At 42.8% G+C, this 19,512-nt stretch overlaps 1 protein-coding gene across 28 annotated transcripts in view; it reads right to left on the bottom strand.

The window, feature by feature from the left end:
* Positions 1–19,512, bottom strand: part of LOC121579882 (protocadherin gamma-C5-like) — a 189,514-nt gene that overhangs the window by 45,225 nt on the left and 124,777 nt on the right. For 2 of the 28 annotated variants that reach the window (XM_045224376.1, XM_045224391.1), the window contains exon 1: positions 3,613–6,240. The exons of 24 other annotated variants lie outside the window; for them this stretch is intronic. In XM_045224376.1, the coding sequence (XP_045080311.1) occupies positions 3,613–6,054 (2,442 nt within the window). In that variant the 5' untranslated portion in view covers positions 6,055–6,240. Of the gene's footprint in view, positions 1–3,612; positions 6,241–10,743; positions 13,368–19,512 lie in introns of those variants that run through there. 2 more of the 28 variants (XM_041894834.2, XM_045224396.1) reach the window with 2 other exon arrangements.

The following is a 19,512-nucleotide window of genomic DNA, read 5'->3' as shown; positions in this document are numbered from 1 at the left end:
TGCTGGGGAAATACCTTAATCTTCATTAGAATCCTCATTTCCATGAATGATGATCCCTTGGACTTTGTAAAGGTCTGGTTTTGTATACATTGCAATATAATCCCACTTAGTAAAAGGAATTATTTGTATAGAATTTAACACCATTTAAAATATCCATCTTATCTTTCAATATGAGTGCAGCTCTGTTTCTCTAGGCTCCGTGCATTGAATATTGGTAGACACCCGTAGCCATACCTAAAAAAAAAAAGGCTGGTCTCGATGAGGCTAGGGTTATGGTGCGGAGGCTGGGTGAGTGACTAGATCTCTTTGTCCAGAGCTTCAATGGATTATCATTGTGAGTATCTCAGCACTGGCAGTTAAAGAAACAGTGCTGTTATGAGCAGTAGTGATGTAGTGTAGAATAATGTAATTTCATGAATTAATATAATGTATAATAAATAGCCTGTACAGTGCATTCAGAAAGTATTCAGACCCCTTGACTTTTTCCACATTTTGTTACGTTACAGTCATATTCTAAATTTGATTTAATTGCTTTTTATCCCTCATCAATCTACACACAACACCCCATATTGACAAAGCAAAAACCGGTTTTTAGAAATGTTTGCAAATGTATTACAAATAAAAAACGGAAAAATCACATTTACATAAGTATTCAGACCCTTTGCTCTGTACTTTGTTGCAGCACTTTTGGCAGCGATTACATCCTCGGGTCTTCTTGGGTATGATGCTTGGCACACCTTTATTTGGGGAGTTTCTACCAATCTTAGTCTCCCGAGTGGCACAGTGGTCTAAGGCACTGCATCGCAGTGCTAGCTGTGCCACTAGAGATCCTGGTTCGAATCCAGGCTCTGTCGTAGCCGGCCACGACCGGGAGACCCATGGGGCGGCGCGCACAATTGGCCCAGCGTCGTCCAGGGTAGGGGAGGGATTTGGCCGGCAGGGGATGTAGCTCAGTTGGTAGAGCATGGCGTTTGCAACGCCAGGGTTGTGGGTTCGATAAAATAATGTATGCACTAACTGTAAGTCGCTCTGGATAAGAGCGTCTGCTAAATGACTAAAATGTAAAATGTTCTCTGCAGATCCTCTCAAGCTCTGTCAGGTTGGTCTGGGAGTGTTGCAGCACAGCTATTTCTAGATCTCTCCAGAGATGTTGGGTTGATCGGGTTCAAGTCCGGGTTCTGGCTGGGCCACTCAAGGACATTCAGAGACTTGTCCCGAAGCCACTCCTGCATTGTCTTGGCTGTGTGCTTAGGGTTGTTGTCCTGTTGGAAGGTAAACCTTCACCCCAGTCTGAGGTCCTGAGCACTCTGGAGCAGGTTTTCATCAAGTATCTCTCTGTACTTTGCTCCGTTCATCTTTCCCTCGATCCTGACTAGTCTCCCAGTACCTGCCACTGAAAAACATCCCCACAGCATGATGCTGCCACCACCATGCTTCACCGTAGGGATGGTGCCAGGTTTCCTCCAGAAGTGACGCTTGGCATTTAGGCCAAATAGTTCAATCTTGGTTTCATCAGGCCAGAGAATCTTATTTCTCATGGTCTGAGAGTCCTTTAGGTGTCTTTTGGCAAACTCCATGCAGGCTGTCATGTGCCTTTTACTGAGAAGTGTCAGCCATCTGGCCATTCTATCATAAAGGCCTGATTGGTGGAGTGCTGCAGAGATGGTTGTCCTTCTGAAAAGGTTCTCCCATCGCCAAAGAGGATCTCTGGAGCCCTGTCAGAATGACCATTGGGTTCTTGGTCACCTCCCTGACCAAGGCCCTTTTCCCCCAATTCCTCAGTTTGGCCGGGAAGCCAGCTCTTGGAAGAGTATTGGTGGTTCCAAACTTCTTCCATTTAAGAATGATGGAGGCCACTTTGTTCTTGGGGGCCTTCAATGCTGCAGAAATGTTTTGGTACCCTCTGTGCCTCGACACAATCCTGTCTCGGAGCTCTACGGACAATTCCTTCAATTCCTGGCTTGGTTTTGCTCTGACATGCACTGTCAACTGTGTGACCTTATATAGAAAGGTGTGTGCCCTTCCAAATCATGTCCAATCAATTTAATTTGCTACAGGTGAACTGTAGAAACATCTCAACGATGGTCAATGGTAACAGGATGCATCTGAGCTCAATTTCGAGTCTCATAGCAATGGGTCTGAATACTTATGTAAATAATGTATTTCTGTTTTTAATTTTTTTTTAAATGTGCAAAGGTTTCTAAAAACCTGTTTTCACTTTGTCATTATGGGGTATTGTGTGTAGATTGATGAGGATTTTTATTTATTTAATCCATTTTAGAATAAGGCTGTAATGTAACAAAAAAAATTAAAAGTGAAGGGGTCTGAATACTTTCCGAATGCACTGTATGTACTGCAAGGCATACATTGATTTTCAGACAGATGCAAACGGACTGCCACAGCGCAATTTTAGACGAAGAACACAGACAAAGCAACAGGATCAAGCGTTCCATGACCCGCTAACTATTCCAGAGCTATTTCAGCACCTCATTTGTGGACAGCGCCTGCAGCCCTGAGCGTTTAGACCAAATTAAACAATATTCTTTAACCTAGAATCGATTTCTGCGGCCCCGCAGAAATCTAATTAGCATTATAAAAAAATCCCCATAAATATCTGTCAGTTTAACCCTCTACAGACTAAGCCCTGTCTAAACCGGGGAGTTTTTTTTTTTTACTAAACTATATGGAGTTCTTTTCAGAACGTCATACCAAGTATCATTTAGCTATTTGGTTTTGAATTTTAAGACCCCTTGAAGTATATATAATCTATATATATATATATATATATGATGAACATTGTAATATGGCCTTACTGCTATTAGCCCAATACAAACACATTGAAATACAGAACAACAGATAGTCCCCCCAAAAAATCAAAAGGAAGTTTGTTCTGAAGTGTCTGTCTTATCTCTGAGAGATATAAGCAAGATCAGGAAACATGTATTTAACCCCTTATTTTTGGCACTAAACCATCTCCATGTATACTTCCATTAAACGTGTACTGGGGGACCTTCAGACAAGACTTGTGAGGCCTTTGGATGTCCTAGTGCAAAACAACTGACATGTACGTGTTCGTGAGTGTCTCACCTTTCCTCAGATGGGTCATATTATTGTGTAGCCCAAACCGTTCGGACTACAGACAGAAGTTGGCTGATCGGTTGTACCGACTTCAGACGATTCCTAAGACGCTTATGGGGCGAAGCGGAAAACGGAGAACACCATCGAGTTCGTGAGAGTTTCACCTTTACATAGAGGGGTCAGAATAGTTTGTAGGCCAAACCGTTCGAACGCTACAGATGATTTCGTGAGAAGACCGATTTTCGCGATGCCTCTTGTTCTGACAAACAGCGCTCTAGCTCTGTCACCTTTCACCGCATATGCGGGAGTGCGACATCGGTGGATGCGGTGGATGGAGATGCATCCAATGCAAAATAAAACAGATACAGTATCTCTAGCTTAAAACGCTGTTATAAAGAGTGAATGCAAAACTCCCAAATTATATAGAATCGAAATGAATAGAAGTGGCAAAACCCAGTGCCAGGAGATACAGTCATAAATGAACAACGATATAATACGGTGATAATAAAAACAAACATAATTAAATCCTCTCACCTGCTGGCTCTCGAAGGTCCACGCGCTGTCCGGTAAAGATGCATCAAGCACGTTTATCATGTCCTTAAAGTCAATGGTGCTGCTGGGCTTAACGAGGGTGAAATCACTGAACTCTGACACCGGAGAGAGACACGACCTGAAGGACTGGCTTTGAGACAACATGTCCCCTCCCAGGACCTCCACATACTTAATAGGGCCGTCAGTATTGAGCTGGAGCTGCAGGTTTCTGTTGGGATTCTTGTATCCGTCAGAGTCAGCCCGTCTGATACAGCAACTCGAGCTATTCCTACTGTTTCTAACGCACTTCACCACTATGATAAGAAAAGTCAACAAAGACAACATGGACACTGAGGCCAGGGAGATGATCAAATAAAAGGTGATTTTACTGTTTCTCTTGATGGGCTCTGCTGTTTTCTGGCGGAAATCCAAGATGGGTTCGTGGAGCCCGTCCTCTAACAGTATGTTGACTGTGACTGTGGTGGACTGGGCCGGTTCCCCATTGTCCTTTATCTCTATAAGCAGCCTCTGAGATGAGTCATCCTGCTCTGAAACAGCGCGTTTAGTCCTCACCTCCCCTGTGTAAAGATTCACACTGAACAGAGACGAGTCTGTGGCCTCCGCTAGCCTATAGGAAATCCAGGCGTTATGGCCCGAGTCTGCGTCCACTGCCGATATCTTGGTAGCGAGGTGGCCTGCTTTAGCGGACCGGGGCATCTTCTGATGGGAGACAGAGCCCATGACAGCGGAGGGGTAAATAACAGCGGGAGCATTGTCGTTCTGGTCCAGAATAAAAACATGAACTGTGGCGTTGCTGCTCAGAGACGGAGAGCCGTGGTCCTTTGCCTGGACCTGGATCTGAAACACCTTCAGTTTCTCATAGTCAAACGAGTGCATGCTGTAGATGCTGCCGTTATCTGAGTTTATGTAAATATAGGAGGAGACAGACACGTCTTGCACTTTAGAGTCTAATATAGAATAAGATATCTTGGCATTTTCTCCTATGTCTGGATCTGAAGCGGACACTGAACACATTATTGATCCAGCAGCATTGTTCTCTCTGACATAAACAGTGTAAGAGGGCTGGGAGAAAACTGGAGGGTTGTCATTAACATCCAAAACTCTTACAATTACCTCTTTTTTTGAAGTGAGGGGAGGAGAACCCGAATCAGAGGCGACAATTTTCAGTTTATATTCAGAAAATAGCTCCCGGTCGAGTTTAGAGTCTGTTAGTATAGCATAATTGTCTGCAAACGACGGTTTCAGTTTAAATGGATATTCGCCTATTAAACTCAAACTGACCTTCCCATTTTCCACTGAATCAAGATCTTTTGCGCCTATCAAAGCAACAACTGTTCCTAAAGAAGCATCTTCTTTCACTGGGTTAGGTGACGAGGTAAGGACTATTTCAGGTGCATTGTCATTCACGTCTAAAATCTCTACCCGAATAGAGCAGTGGCCCTCCATAGCGGGAATTCCTTTGTCTGTAGCGCGAACATTAAATTCATAAATGTGACTCTCTTCATAATCCAGACTACCAGTCACAGTGATCTGTCCAGACTCAGAGGCAATCGAAAATATTTCATGTATGAAGTCTGGCGTTTGCTCAGCGAAAGAGTATTGCATCGCTCCATTAGCACCATCGTCAGTATCACTGGCTTTGACGATTATGACCACTGTACTTTTGGGTGAATTTTCTTGTAAAGAAGATTCATAAAGCGATTTCTCAAAGATTGGAGCGTTGTCGTTGATATCTAAAACTTGTACTGTGACCTCCGTAGTACCTGATCGGGCCGGGTTGCCGCCATCTATTGCTGTCAGCACAAGATGATGAACGGCCTGTTTCTCTCTGTCTAGTGCTTTTTGTAAAATCAACTCAGGTATTTTCGTTCCATCTCTATTGGTCTTAACGTTTAATGAAAAAATGTCATTTTTATTTAATTTGTATGAACTGAGGGAATTGGATCCCACGTCAGGGTCCTTTGCACCGGTAAGTAGAAACCGAGCTCCGGTTGTCGTGGATTCTGCAATATTAAGAACCCGTTCAGTAGACAAAAAGGTTGGTCCATTATCATTAATATCCTGGACTTCCACCTCAACGCGGTAAAGCTGGAGCGGCTCCTCAATAACAACCTGCAGTGGTAATAGACAACTGGCGCTTTGTCCACACAGACTCTCTCTGTCTATCCTCTCGTTGACAACCAACTCGCCTCTCCTCAAATCCACACTGAAATACTGCTTACCAGCCTCGGAGGCTATCCTTAGTTTACGCACAAAAATCTCAGACGCTTCCAAACCAAGATCCTCTGCTATATTCCCAACAACAGATCCTTCTTTCAATTCCTCTGGAATAGTGTAGCGGATCTGAGCCTGTATTGTATTCCATAGCAGAAAGAACAGCCAGAAAGCCCGTTTATGCAGAATCTTCATCCCTAAAATCCCCATTTCCAAAGAAGATGTATATTTGGCGCAAACGAAGTTCTTGGATTGCAAAACATCGCAATCATAAGCAATTAGATCATGAATATTCCGTTATCTTTCATGTACAAAATGTTGCAAAAATATTCCTTTCACTGTATCGATGAGTGTAGCTCCGTCTCTCCCATCTCTGTGCATTGTATGGGCTACTGTGCTATGGCTGGGGGAGGGAGTAGATCTCTTTGTACAATGCTGCATGCTATTGGCGCTCAGCGCTCCAATAGATTAAGACTATGAGCAGTGCTGCCTTTAAGCAGCAGTACAGACCCAGGCTACGGTAGAGGAAAACAACCGTGTAGGCCTACTACGCTCTACAATCAGAAACAAAAACAGTTTTTCGTAAGACTAATTATAAAATGATGAAAATCAAAATACACCGGACATTGAAATGGAAGTAGAATGAAATAATATAATTTCTGTTAGACATATAGCTACTGTTTCATGAACAAAACATTTAAACGGAACAATGGGTCCTCTATCTTTTGTGACATATCCTGTTGATGCAATAATGCAGTTTTTCCCCCCTATCAAAGTCGTAAAAAAGAGAAGCAATTCATATTTAACTAAAAATGTAAGAGCAAGTAAGGGAACAGAACAACAAAGCACGGTACAAAACAACCAAGATGTTCTACTAGTTGAGGTTTTAAAAAAGTACAATGTTGCTATAGTGAAGAACTGAATCACTCAGAGCTCTCCCCTATTCAAGCATCGCAGACAGCAAACAAAACAACCACATTCAACGAGTCAGAACAGTAGCGTAGATTTCAGAACATTGGACAGCGCCAAACCAAAAAGTTCAGTCGGGCTATGCAGTGTATAGCCTCAAAAACGCAAGATGTTTATCAAAAGAACCACAAAAACACATGAAGCTATTATCAACATGCATAGTTATGGAAACATATACATTTAAAGTATGCAAGATTTGTTCTAATGTAGTCACTGGAATACTAATAATAGATTAGAAAACTGAAGTGGCACCCATCTGGCCACTCTACCATAAAGGCCTGATTGGTGGAGTGCTGCAGAGATGGTTCTCCTTCTGAAAAGGTTCTCCCATCGCCACAGAGGATCTCTGGAGCCCTGTCAGACTGACCATCGGGTTCTTGGTCACCTCCCTGACCAAGGCCCTTTCCCCCTAATTACTCAGTTTGGCCGGGAAGCCAGCTCTAGAAAGAGTATTGGTGGATCAAAACTTATTCTATTTAATAATGATGGAGGCCACTGTGTTCTTGGGGAGCCTTCAATGCTGCAGAAATGTTTTGGTACCCTTCTCCAGAGCTGTGCCTCGACACAATCCTGTCTCGGAGCTCTACGGACAATTCCTTCGACCTCAGGGCTTGGTTTTTGCTCTGACATGCACTGTCAACTGTGGGACCTTATATAGACAGGTGTGTGCCTTTCCAAATCATGTCCAATTAATTTAATTTACTACAGGGGGACTCCAATTAAGTTGTAGAAACATCTCAACGATGATCAATGGAAACAGCATGCATCTGAGCTCAATTTCGAGTCTCATAGCAAGGGGTCTGAATACTTATGTAAATAATGTATTTCTGTTTTTTATTTTTAATAAATGTGCAAACGTTTCTAAAAACCTGTTTTCACTTTGTCATTATGGGGTATTGTGTGTTGATTGAACAGGATTTTTATTTATTTAATCCATTTTAGAATATGGCTGTAACGTAACAAAATGTGTAAAAAGTTAAGGGGTCTGAATACTTTCCGAATGCACTGTATCAAGGCATGCATTGTTTTTCAGACAGATGCAAACGGACTACCACAACACAATTTTAAACGAAGAACACGGACAAAACAACAGGAGCAAGTGTTCCATGACCTGCTAACTATTCCAGAGCTATTCCAGCACCTCGTTTGTGGACAGCGCCTGCAGCCCTGAGTGCTTAGACCAAGTTAAACAATATTCTTTAACCTAGAGTTGATTTCTGCGGCCCAAAATCTAATTAGTATAATAAAAAAATCCCCATAAATACAGTGGGGAAAAAAAGTATTTAGTCAGCCACCAATTGTACATGTTCTCCCACTTAAAAAGGTGAGAGAGGCCTGTAATTTTTATCATAGGTACACGTCAACTATGACAGACAAAATGAGATTTTTTTTCCCCAGAAAATCACATTGTAGGATTTTTTATGAATTTATTTGCAAATTATGGTGGAAAATAAGTATTTGGTCACCTACAAACAAGCAAGATGTCTGGCTCTCACAGACCTGTAACTTCTTCTTGAAGAGGCTCCTCTGTCCTCCACTCGTTACCTGTATTAATGGCACCTGTTTGAACTTGTTATCAGTATAAAAGACACCTGTCCACAACCTCAAACAGTCACACTCCAAACTCCACTATGGCCAAGACCAAAGAGCTGTCAAAGGACACCAGAAACAAAATTGTAGACCTGCACCAGGCTGGGAAGACTGAATCTGCAATAGGTAAGCAGCTTGGTTTGAAGAAATCAACTGTGGCAGCAATTATTAGGAAATGGAAGACATACAAGACCACTGATAATCTTCCTCGATCTGGGGCTCCACGCAAGATCTCACCCCGTGGGGTCAAAATGATCACAAGAACGGTGAGCAAAATCCCAGAACCACACGGGGGGACCTAGTGAATGACCTGCAGAGAGCTGGGACCAAAGTAACAAAGCCTACCATCAGTAACACACTATGCCGCCAGGGACTCAAATCCTGCAGTGCCAGACGTGTCCCCCTGCTTAAGCCAGTACATGTCCAGCCCCGTCTGAAGTTTGCTAGAGTGCATATGGATGATCCAGAAGAGGATTGGGAGAATGTCATATGGTCAGATGAAACCAAAATATAACTTTTTGGTAAAAACTCAACTCGTCGTGTTTGGAGGACAAAGAATGCTGAGTTGAATCCAAAGAACACCATACCTACTGTGAAGCATGGGGGTGGAAACATCATGCTTTGGGGCTGTTTTTCTGCAAAGGGACCAGGACGACTGATCCGTGTAAAGGAAAGAATGAATGGGGCCATGTATCGTGAGATTTTGAGTGAAAACCTCATTCCATCAGCAAGGGCATTGAAGATGAAACGTAGCTGGGTCTTTCAGCATGACAATGATCCCAAACAAACCGCCCGGGCAACGAAGGAGTGGCTTCGTAAGAAGCATTTAAAGGTCCTGGAGTGGCCTAGCCAGTCTCCAGATCTCAACCCCATAGAAAATCTTTGGAGGGAGTTGAAAGTCTGTGTTGCCCAGCGACATCACTGCTCTAGAGGAGATCTGCATGGAGGAATGGCCCAAAATACCAGCAACAGTGTGTGAAAACCTTGTGAAGACTTACATAAAACGTTTGACCTGTGTCATTGCCAACAAAGGGTATATAAGAAAGTATTGAGAAACTTTTGTTATTGACCAAATACTTATTTTCCACCATAATTTGCAAATAAATTCATTAAAAATCCTACAATGTGATTTTCTGGATTTTTTTTTCTCATTTTGTCTGTCATAGTTGACGTGTACATGATGAAAATTACAGGCCTCTCTCATCTTTTTAAGTGGGAGAACTTGCACAATTGGTGGCTGACTAAATACTTTTTTTCCCCACTGTATCTGTCAGTTTAACCCTCTACAAGCCCTGTCTAAACCGCGGCAGGGGGGTTTTACTAAACTATATGGAATTGTTTTCAGAAGGTCATACCAAGTATCATTTAGCTATTTGATTTGGAATTTTAAGACCCCTTGAAGTATATCTAAAATATATATATATGTGTATTTGATGAACATTGTAATATGTATGGCCTTACTGCTATTAGCCCAATACAAACACATTGAATTACAGAATCACTACATGGAACAACAGATAGTCCCCCCAAAAAATTCAAAAGGAAGTTTGTTCTGAAGTGTCTGTCCTATATCTGAGAGATATAAGAAAGATCAGGAAACATGTATTTAACCCCTTATTTTTGGCACTAAACAATCTCGATATGTACTTCTGTTCAAATGGTACTGGGGGACCTTCAGAAGAGTCTTGTGAGGCCTAACCCTAACCCTAGAGCAAAACAACTGACATGTAGGTGTTCGTCTCATCTTTACATACATGGGTCAGAATAGTTTGTAGGCCAAACCTTTCGAACGCTACAGCTGATTCTGTGAAAATACTGATTTTCGGGATGCCTCATGGTCTGACTAACAGCGCTCTAGCTACCGCATATGCACAACGGTGGATGCATTTTAGCAGACACTCTTATCCAGAGCGACTTACAGTTAGTGCATACATTATAATTGTTTTATACTGGTCCCCCATGGGAATCGAACCCACATCCCTGCCGCCTATTCCCTCCACTGGACCAATTGTGCGCTGCCCCATGGGTCTCCCGGTCGCAGCCGGCTACGACAGAGCCTGGATTCGAACCAGGATCTCTAGAGGCAGAGCTAGCACTGCGATGCAGTGCCTTAGACCACTGCGCCACTCGGGAGGCTAGATTGAGACGCATCCAATGCAAAATAAAACAGTTACAGTATCTCTAGCTTAAAACGCTGTTATAAAGAGTGAATGCAAAACACCCAAATTATATAGAATCGAAATGAATAAAAGTGGTAAAACCCAGCGCCAGGAGACAGTCATAAATGAACAACGATATAATCCGGTAATAATAAAAACAAACCTAATTAAATCCTCTCACCTGCTGGCTCTCGAAGGTCCACGCGCTGTCCGGTAAAGATGCGTCAAGCACGTTTATCATGTCCTTAAAGTCAGTGGTGCTGCTGGGCTTAACGAGGGTGAAATCACTGAACTCTGACACCGGAGAGAGACACGACCTGAAGGACTGGCTTTGAGACAACATGTCCCCTCCCAGGACCTCCACATACTTAATGGGGCCGTCAGTATTGAGCTGGAGCTGCAGGTTTCTGTTGGGATTCTTGTAACCGTCAGAGTCAGCCCGTCTGATACAGCAACTCGAGCTGCTCCTACTGTTTCCAACGCACTTCACCACTAAGATGAGAAAAGTCAACAAAGACAACACGGACACTGAGGCCAGAGAGATGATCAAATAAAAGGTGATTTTACTGTTTCTCTTGATGGGCTCTGCTGTTTTCTGGCGGAAGTCCAAGATGGGCTCGTGGAGCCCGTCCTCTAACAATATGTTGACTGTGACTGTGGAGGATTGGGCCGGTTTCCCATTGTCCTTTATCTCTATAAGCAGCCTCTGAGAGGAGTCATCCTGCTCTGAAACAGCGCGTTTAGTTCTCACCTCCCCTGTGTAAAGATTCACACTGAACAGAGACGAGTGTGTGTCCTCCACCAGCCTATAGGAAATCCAGGCGTTATGGCCGGAGTCTGCGTCCACTGCCGATATCTTAGTGGTGAGGTGGCCTGCTTTAGCGGACCGGGGAATCTTCTGATGCGAGCCCATGACATCGGAGGGGTAAATAACAGCGGGTGCATTGTCGTTCTGGTCCAAGATAAAAACATGAACCGTGGTGTTGCTGCTCAGAGACGGAGAGCCGTGGTCCTTTGCCTGGACCTGGATCTGAAACACCTTCAGTTTCTCATAGTCAAACGAGTGCATGCTGTAGATGCTGCCGTTATCTGAGTTTATGTAAATATAGGAGGAGACAGACACGTCTTGAACTTTAGAGTCTAATATAGAAAAGGAGATCTTCGCATTCTCACCCATGTCTGTATCAGAGGCGGACACTGTGCTCAGTAAAGATCCCGGGATGCCGTTTTCTTTAACGTACACAGTATAGGAGGTCTGGGAAAACACTGGCGAGTTGTCATTGACATCTAAAATACGAACCGTGATTGTTTTTCTGGAGGTAAGAGACGGTTTCCCGAGGTCAGAAGCTGTAATTTCGACAGTGTACTCTGTTTTTTTCTCCCGATCCAAACTGGAATCACTAACCAAAGCGTAGTTATTAGAAATTGATGGATTTAATGAAAAAGGTAAGCCTGGCGCTATATTCAGATTGACTTTACCATTATCTCCAGAGTCTATGTCCTTAGCGCTTATCAAAGCAACAACTGTTCCAATAGGCGCGTCTTCACTCACCGGGCTAGGCTGAGACTTTAAAATGATAGCTGGGGAATTGTCGTTTAAATCCATAACTTCTACATTAATACTACATACGCCCTGCATTGGTGGGGTGCCTTTGTCTGTTGCGAGAACATCAAATTTAAACGAATTTCCCTTTTCATAATCTATATCTCCTTTAACCTTTATTTCACCGGTTTGCGGATCTATAGTTAAAAGGTCCTGTAGTGACTCTGATGTGTGTGGTCCAAGTGAGTAAACGATCTCACTGTTGGACCCTTGATCAAGATCGACTGCTTTAACAGTGACAACGACTGTTCCTGGTGATGTGTTTTCAACCACTTGAATGTCATATGTACTTTCTTCAAACACGGGTGCATTGTCGTTATTGTCTAGAACTCGAATAGTAATTTCTGCTGTACCTGATCTAGCAGGATTTCCACCATCTACGGCCGTCAGAAGCAGGCTCTGTATGGATTGCCTTTCTCTGTCCAATACTTTTTCTAAAACTAATTCTGGGACTTTTGACCCATCCTTCTTTGTTTTTATGTCTAACACAAAATGTTCATTTTTACTTAGTGTATATGAGCGTAAGGTATTGGAGCCAACGTCGGGGTCTTGTGCTGATTCCAAACGAAATCTTACACCTGGAATACTAGACTCCGCAATATTTAGAACATTTTGATTGTTTTGGAATACTGGGGAATTGTCATTTATATCCTGTACTTCGATTTCAACACGAAACAGCTGTAGTGGGTTTTCAATTAAAGCCTCCAAAGGTAACAAACAATTGGGACTTCGTCCACACAGATTCTCTCTGTCTATTCTCTCACTAACAATAAGGTCACCTCTTCCCAAATCCACACTGAAATACTGCTTACCGCCCTCGGAGGCTATCCTCAGTTTACGATCGGAAATCTCAGACACTTGCAAACCCAGATCCTTAGCTATATTCCCAACAACGGATCCCACATTCAGCTCCTCGGGGATGGTGTAGCGCGTCTGCGCTTCTATTGTCTTCCCAAGAAGGGAGGAAAGCAGAAGCCCCCGCCATAGAAAGACCTTTATCTTCATTAGAATCCTCATTTCCATGAATGATGATCCCTTGGAATTCGTAAAGGTCTTGGTTTGTAATACATTGCAAGATAATCCCACTAAGCAAAACCTATTATTCGTATAGAATTGAACACAGTTTTAAATGTCCGTCCTATCTCTCAAAATGAGCGCAGCTCTGTCTCTCTCAGCTCTGTGCATTGTAAGGGTTATGGTAGTCTTGCGTAGTCATACCTCCAAAAAAAGCCTGGCTCTCGACGAGGCTAGGTTTATGGTGCTGAGGCTGGGGGAGGTACTAGATCTCTTTGTACAGTTCAGCACATGATTGGTTCACAAAGCTCCAATCGATTATCATTGAGAGCAGCTCAGCACTGGCAGTAAAAATAAAAACTGCGCAGCTATGAGCGGAAGTGATGTAGCGATGTGTCCATTTACTCCTCAAAATGGGGGTCTGTTACAGCATTGGCATTCATAGTTTACCTTCATGTAAAATAAATAAACATGAATATATAAAGGTTTTGCCAAAGTGTTGAAGAACGCCATTTCATGAATTCATGCATTTTTTTCTCTCGGTAAGGTGCAAAAGGACTGCCACAACTAAATGTTAGACTAATAACAAAACAACAGGACCAAGTGTTCCATGACGCTCTAGCTATTCCAGAGCTACAGTATTTCAGCACCTCGTTTGTGGAGAGCGCCTGTAGCCCCTAGCGCTTAGACCAAGTGAAACGATACTCTTTAAAACGCTGAGATAAGGAGTGAATGCAAAACACCCAAACAATATAGAATCGAATGAATAGAAGTGGTAAAACCCAGTGCCAGGACATACAGTCATTAATGGACAACGATATAATCCAGTGACAATAAAAACACAGATTATAAAGTAGCTGCTCTCACCTGCTGGCTCTCAAACGTCCACCCACTGTCCAGTAAAGATGCATCAAGCACATTTATCATGTCCTTAAAGTCAATGGTGCTGCTGGGCTTAAAGAGGGTGAAATCACTGAACTCTGACACCGGAGAGAGACACAACCTGAAGGACTGGCTCTGAGACAACATGTCCCCTCCCAGGACCTCCACATACTTAATAGGGCCGTCAGTATTGAGCTGGAGCTGCAGGTTTCTGTTGGGATTCTTGTATCCGTCAGAGTCAGCCCGTCTGATACAGCAACTGGAGCTGCTCCTACTGTTTCTAACGCACTTCACCACTAAAATGAGAAAAGTCAACAAAGACAACATGGACACTGAGGCCAGGGAGATGATCAAATAAAAGGTGATTTTACTGTTTCTCTTGATGGGCTACGTTGTTTTCTGGCGGAGGCCCGAGATGGGTTCGTGGAGCCCGTCCTCTAACAGTATGCTGACTGTGACTGTGGTGGACTGGGCCGGTTCCCCATTGTCCTTTATCTCTATAAGCAGCCTCTGAGATGAGTCATCCTGCTCTGAAACAGCGCGTTCACCTCCCCTGTGTAAAGATTCACACTGAACAGAGACGAGTCTGTGGCCTCCGCCAGCCTATAGGAAATCCAGGCGTTATGGCCCGAGTCTGCATCCACTGCTGATATCTTGGTAGCGAGGTGGCCTGCTTTAGCGGACCGGGGCATCTTCTGATGGGAGACAGAACCCATGACAGCGGAGGGGTAAATAACAGCGGGAGCATTGTCATTCTGGTCCAGGGTAAAAATATGAACCGTGGCGTTGCTGTTCAGAAACTGAGAGCCGTGGTCTTTGCCAGCACCTGGATCTGAAACACCTTCAGTTTCTCATAGTCAAACGAGTGCATGCTGTAGATCAGGGTTCTTCAATTCCGATCCTGGAGGGCCGAAACACCTCTGTTTTTCATCCTCTCCTTCTAATCAGGGGCTAATTCAGACCTGGGACACCAGGTGAGTGCAGTTAACTACCAGGTAGAAATAAAAAACTGAAGTGTTTCGGCCCTCCAGGACCGGAATTGAAGAACCCTGCTGTAGATGCTGCCGTTATCTGAGTTTATGTAAATATAGGAGGAGACAGACATGTCTTGTACTTTAGAGTCTAATATATAATAGGAGATCTTCGCATTCTCACACATGTCTGTATCAGAGGCGGACACTGTGTTCAGTAAAGATCCCGGGGTGCCATTTTCTTTTAAATAAACAGTATATGATGTCTGGGAAAACACTGGAGGGTTGTCATTGACATCTAGGATTTTCACGGTTACGGTTATCATTGTAGATAAAGGTGGGGACGCTGAATCAACTGCATTTATGACAACATCATACTTCGAGGACGCCTCTCGGTCTAATGGGCCATTGGTCACCAGTGCGTAATGGTTGGAAACGGAGGGCTTCAGAGTGAACGGGGAACCTGGGGACATGTTTAACTTTACTTTGCCATTCTCACAAACGTCTAAGTCTTTAGCGCTAATCAATGCAATAACCATCCCGGGGGCTGAATTCTCCGGTATTGGACTGGTCGTTGAGGTTATAATAATTTGAGGGGCATTATCATTAACATCCGCAATCCTGATCTTTACAGTACAGTGCCCCTCCATCTGTGGACTGCCTTTATCTTTTGCCACAATATCAAACGTATGCAAATTCATCTGTTCATAATCAAGCTGTCCTATGACAGTAATATCGCCTGTATTTTAGTCAACATCAAGTAATTTCATTATTCTATCTGGGGTCTGGTCTGCAAAGAAATACTCAATTTCTCCATTTAGTCCTTTGTCAGAATCTGTAGCTTTTACATTTACAATCTGATTGCCAAAGGGTCTATTCTCAGCTACATATATTTAATTAAAGGTATCTCAAACTGGGGCTCATTATCATTAACATCAAGAACTATGACGGTTATTTCAGAGGTGCCAGATCGAGCAGGATTCCCTCCGTCTACAGCAGTGAGCACGAGCTTGTGAACGGCCTGCTTCTCTGTGTCCAGTGAAGTCTTCAGCACAAGTTCGGGATTTTCTTTGCCTCCCTGGGTCTTCATATTCAACAGGAAATGGTCATTATCACTGATACTATAGGACCGTAATGAGTTTGCGGCTACTTCAGGATCATATGCACTGTCCAATGGGAATTTGGCACCTGGATTAATCAGCTCAGCTATTTTCAAAATGTGTTTATTTGTAAGAAAACCTGGAGAATTATCATTTATATCCTGTATTTCAATTTTAATGCGGTGCAGCTGTAAGGGATTTTCAACTATAACCTCCAGTGGTAACAGACAAGGGACATTCTCTCCACATAAATGTTCTCTGTCTATCCTTTCATTGACAACCAGTTCACCCTTTCCTAAATCTAAACTGAAATACTGCTTACCAGCATCAGAAGCTATCCTGAGTTTACGGTCATAAATCTCAGATATTCCCAAACCCAGGTCCTTGGCTATATTTCCAACAACAGAGCCTTCCTTTAACTCCTCAGGTATAGTGTATGGAATATGTGCCTCTATTCTGTTCCACAAGAGAACAAATTGATAAATCCACAACACTTGCCACCTCAAATGGCCTCGAATCCTCATTGTCCTTTGTTCCATCGAACCTCCTTTTACATTTAAATTTTTTACATTTTAGTCATTTAGCAGACGCTCTTATCCAGAGCGACTTACATGAGCAATTAGGGTTAAGTGCCTTGCTTAAGGGCACATCGACAGATTTTTCACCTAGTCGGCTCGAGGATTAGAACCAGCAACCTTTCGGTTACTGGCACAATGCACTTACCCACTACGCTACCTGCCGCCACTGTTCACAGTAAAGCCTCACCATCACACAATATGAAAATTAGAGTTATTCGCCATAGTGTCTTGAATACAAATTTCCCAAAAATGCAAACAGACCTTACTTTGTTTCCATTCAGTGCAAGCGTAGCTCCCATATCTGAGCATTGTTGGCTGTGGGATGTGATGCTGAGGCTGAGGGGAGGGAGTACATCCCTTTGTATGGCTCAGCACAGTATTGGTGCAGAGAACCCTCTTGATATAACCAGTCACACACATAGTGTATCTTACAGGTACAGTCTATGCCTTCACTATGAGTAGAATGCTTAAAATACAGAAACAGATAAGCAGTATTCATTTACAGGTATACAATGTTACATTGATTTTAAAGTATTAAAGGTGCTACTGTACTTAATAGATGTGGTAATTCACTAAATAAAATAATAAATACCCCCCACCAAAAAAAAATTCTAATATTAGCCTATAACCTATTATTATTATTATTATTATTATTATTATTATTATTATTATTATTATTTGTATCCAATAATCATAACAGCACTGTATCATTTCAAGCCCTCCGTTTACTGTACTCTTTCTGCCGCCTTGTGGCAATGAGAGGGAAGCACAGCCTAGTGGTGTTCTCATAGCCTGTCATAAGGAGCAGAGAGCCCGTCTCTCTCATCCCCTCCCCCACACACTCGTCTAATCACAGTAGCATGCTCAGCACGAGCAGAAGGGGGGTAACGGGCTGGGAGTGAAAGTATCATGAGAGGCGGGAGCAAAAAGGGATAGAGGTTTGACGCACACATACAAGCTCACAGGCACGCACACACGCACGCACACACGATTTAGTGGCATGTATTTACAGAGTAGCCTACATATTTCATTATGCTACTAATTTGCTATGGAGATGATAGAGGAAGCCTTTAGGCTTGTATGTCTGACCACCAAAATAGCAATTCGTCCACACTTTTATCGACAGTAGGCTACAACCCTGGGGCATAGATTATCTAAATCTCCCTAGCAACTGAGGGTGCTCTAATAGGTCGTTATCAATAAAACGTCACACAATAAGGTGCAGCACGTTCGATTTGCCTGCTGGGGGGCAAGAAGATCCCCAGCTCCGCTAAAACCATTGCCACCTGTGTGCCGTTTTCAAGGGATTGTTAAATAAATGTTAACTATTTGGTTGTAATATAATCAGCTCTTAAAGAGCAGTCAAACTATAATTTTCCGATTATTCCATGCAAAACAATTGCGCACATTTAGCTCTATCATCAGAGTTATACAGAAAGTAACTGCATGCTTTTCATGATCAGTAAAAATAAATTGATCATGTAATTTCAGTTACGTGAGGTTAGCCTCACAATATCTCTCAATATTGGCCACCATTAATTGGATATTTTAGTGATATAAAATAAAAGTAAACTATACCTGACAAGTATGAGTGGTTTAGGTTAATTTCCAATCCTTTGACGGCTCTGCCTGTCAAGCAGCAGAAGGGCGCATTTACCTATATACTGTTAGCTGATCATGTTTATTTTGCAAGCTACGGATAGAAACTGTGCACAGTTGCCTAAACATAGTGATAAGTAGACCTAATGTAGTTTTTTCTCAAACCAACGTAGGCCTGACTAGCGAAGTTAGCTAACATTATCTTATTTTCAACATTGTTTTTAAGAGTGTTTAATCACGATTGCTGCTGACAGACATGATAGGCTAAATTGAATGAAGGACAAATTGGCTAGCTAGCAAAAAAAAAAAAAAAAAAAATGTATGCACTCACTAACTGTCAGTCGTTCTGGATAAGAGCGTCTGCTAAATGACTAAAATGTAAAATGTAAAAATAAACTAGATGGCTATATTTGCTTGCCATCTATAGTGGTGATGACAGTAGTCCAACTGACAACTTTACTAGGACGAGGACTTTTCAAGGTCTTTCCAAGTGTCTGAAAATACCTAATCGATTGATTTTGACTGATCATGAAAAGCATTCAGTTACTTGCTGTATAACTTCGATGATAGAGAATAATTGGAAATGTGTAGTTCTGACTATGCTCTTCAAGAGGTGATGATATTAAAACCAAATAGTTATAACATTTATTTAACAATCCCTTGCAAACGGCATGTAGTTGTCAATGGTTTTAGTGGAGATGGAGGTCTCCGTGCCCCCCACCAGCCAAATTGAACGCTCTGCACCATAATGTGACATTTTATTGATAACGACCTATTACAGCGTTAGATAAAAAGAAAGGTTTAATCATGAATTACGCTTATAATGGTATCACATTGTTATATAATGTGGGCCAGGTCGACAAAATATTAATACAGTCGCATTTCATCACGATGATCAGTGGCACAGTATGACCCACATTGTGCAGCAAAAGATTATCCAATCCCTGAAAGCAGAGGAGACCACGCGCCCTGCACAGACAGAGGAGTATTTCAGCACCACGCGGGTGGACAGCGCCACACAGGCGGACAGCTCACTCTGGTGAATGCGGCAGACAATAGGCAGCACGAGAGCGGCATAAACAATGCGTGCCTGTTTCCCTTCACTAGAAAGGAAAACAGGAGCTAGCTGAACATACATATCCTCAGATAAACACCAGATTCAACAGGTAGAATGCTAATTGAAATGCTCCCAAACTGCTTTGT

The sequence above is a fragment of the Coregonus clupeaformis genome, chromosome 13, assembly GCF_020615455.1.
Source record: "Coregonus clupeaformis isolate EN_2021a chromosome 13, ASM2061545v1, whole genome shotgun sequence".
NCBI lineage: Eukaryota > Metazoa > Chordata > Actinopteri > Salmoniformes > Salmonidae > Coregonus > Coregonus clupeaformis.
The sequence above is the reverse complement of the archived record's forward strand: the minus strand, read 5'-3'. Positions and strand labels throughout refer to the sequence as shown.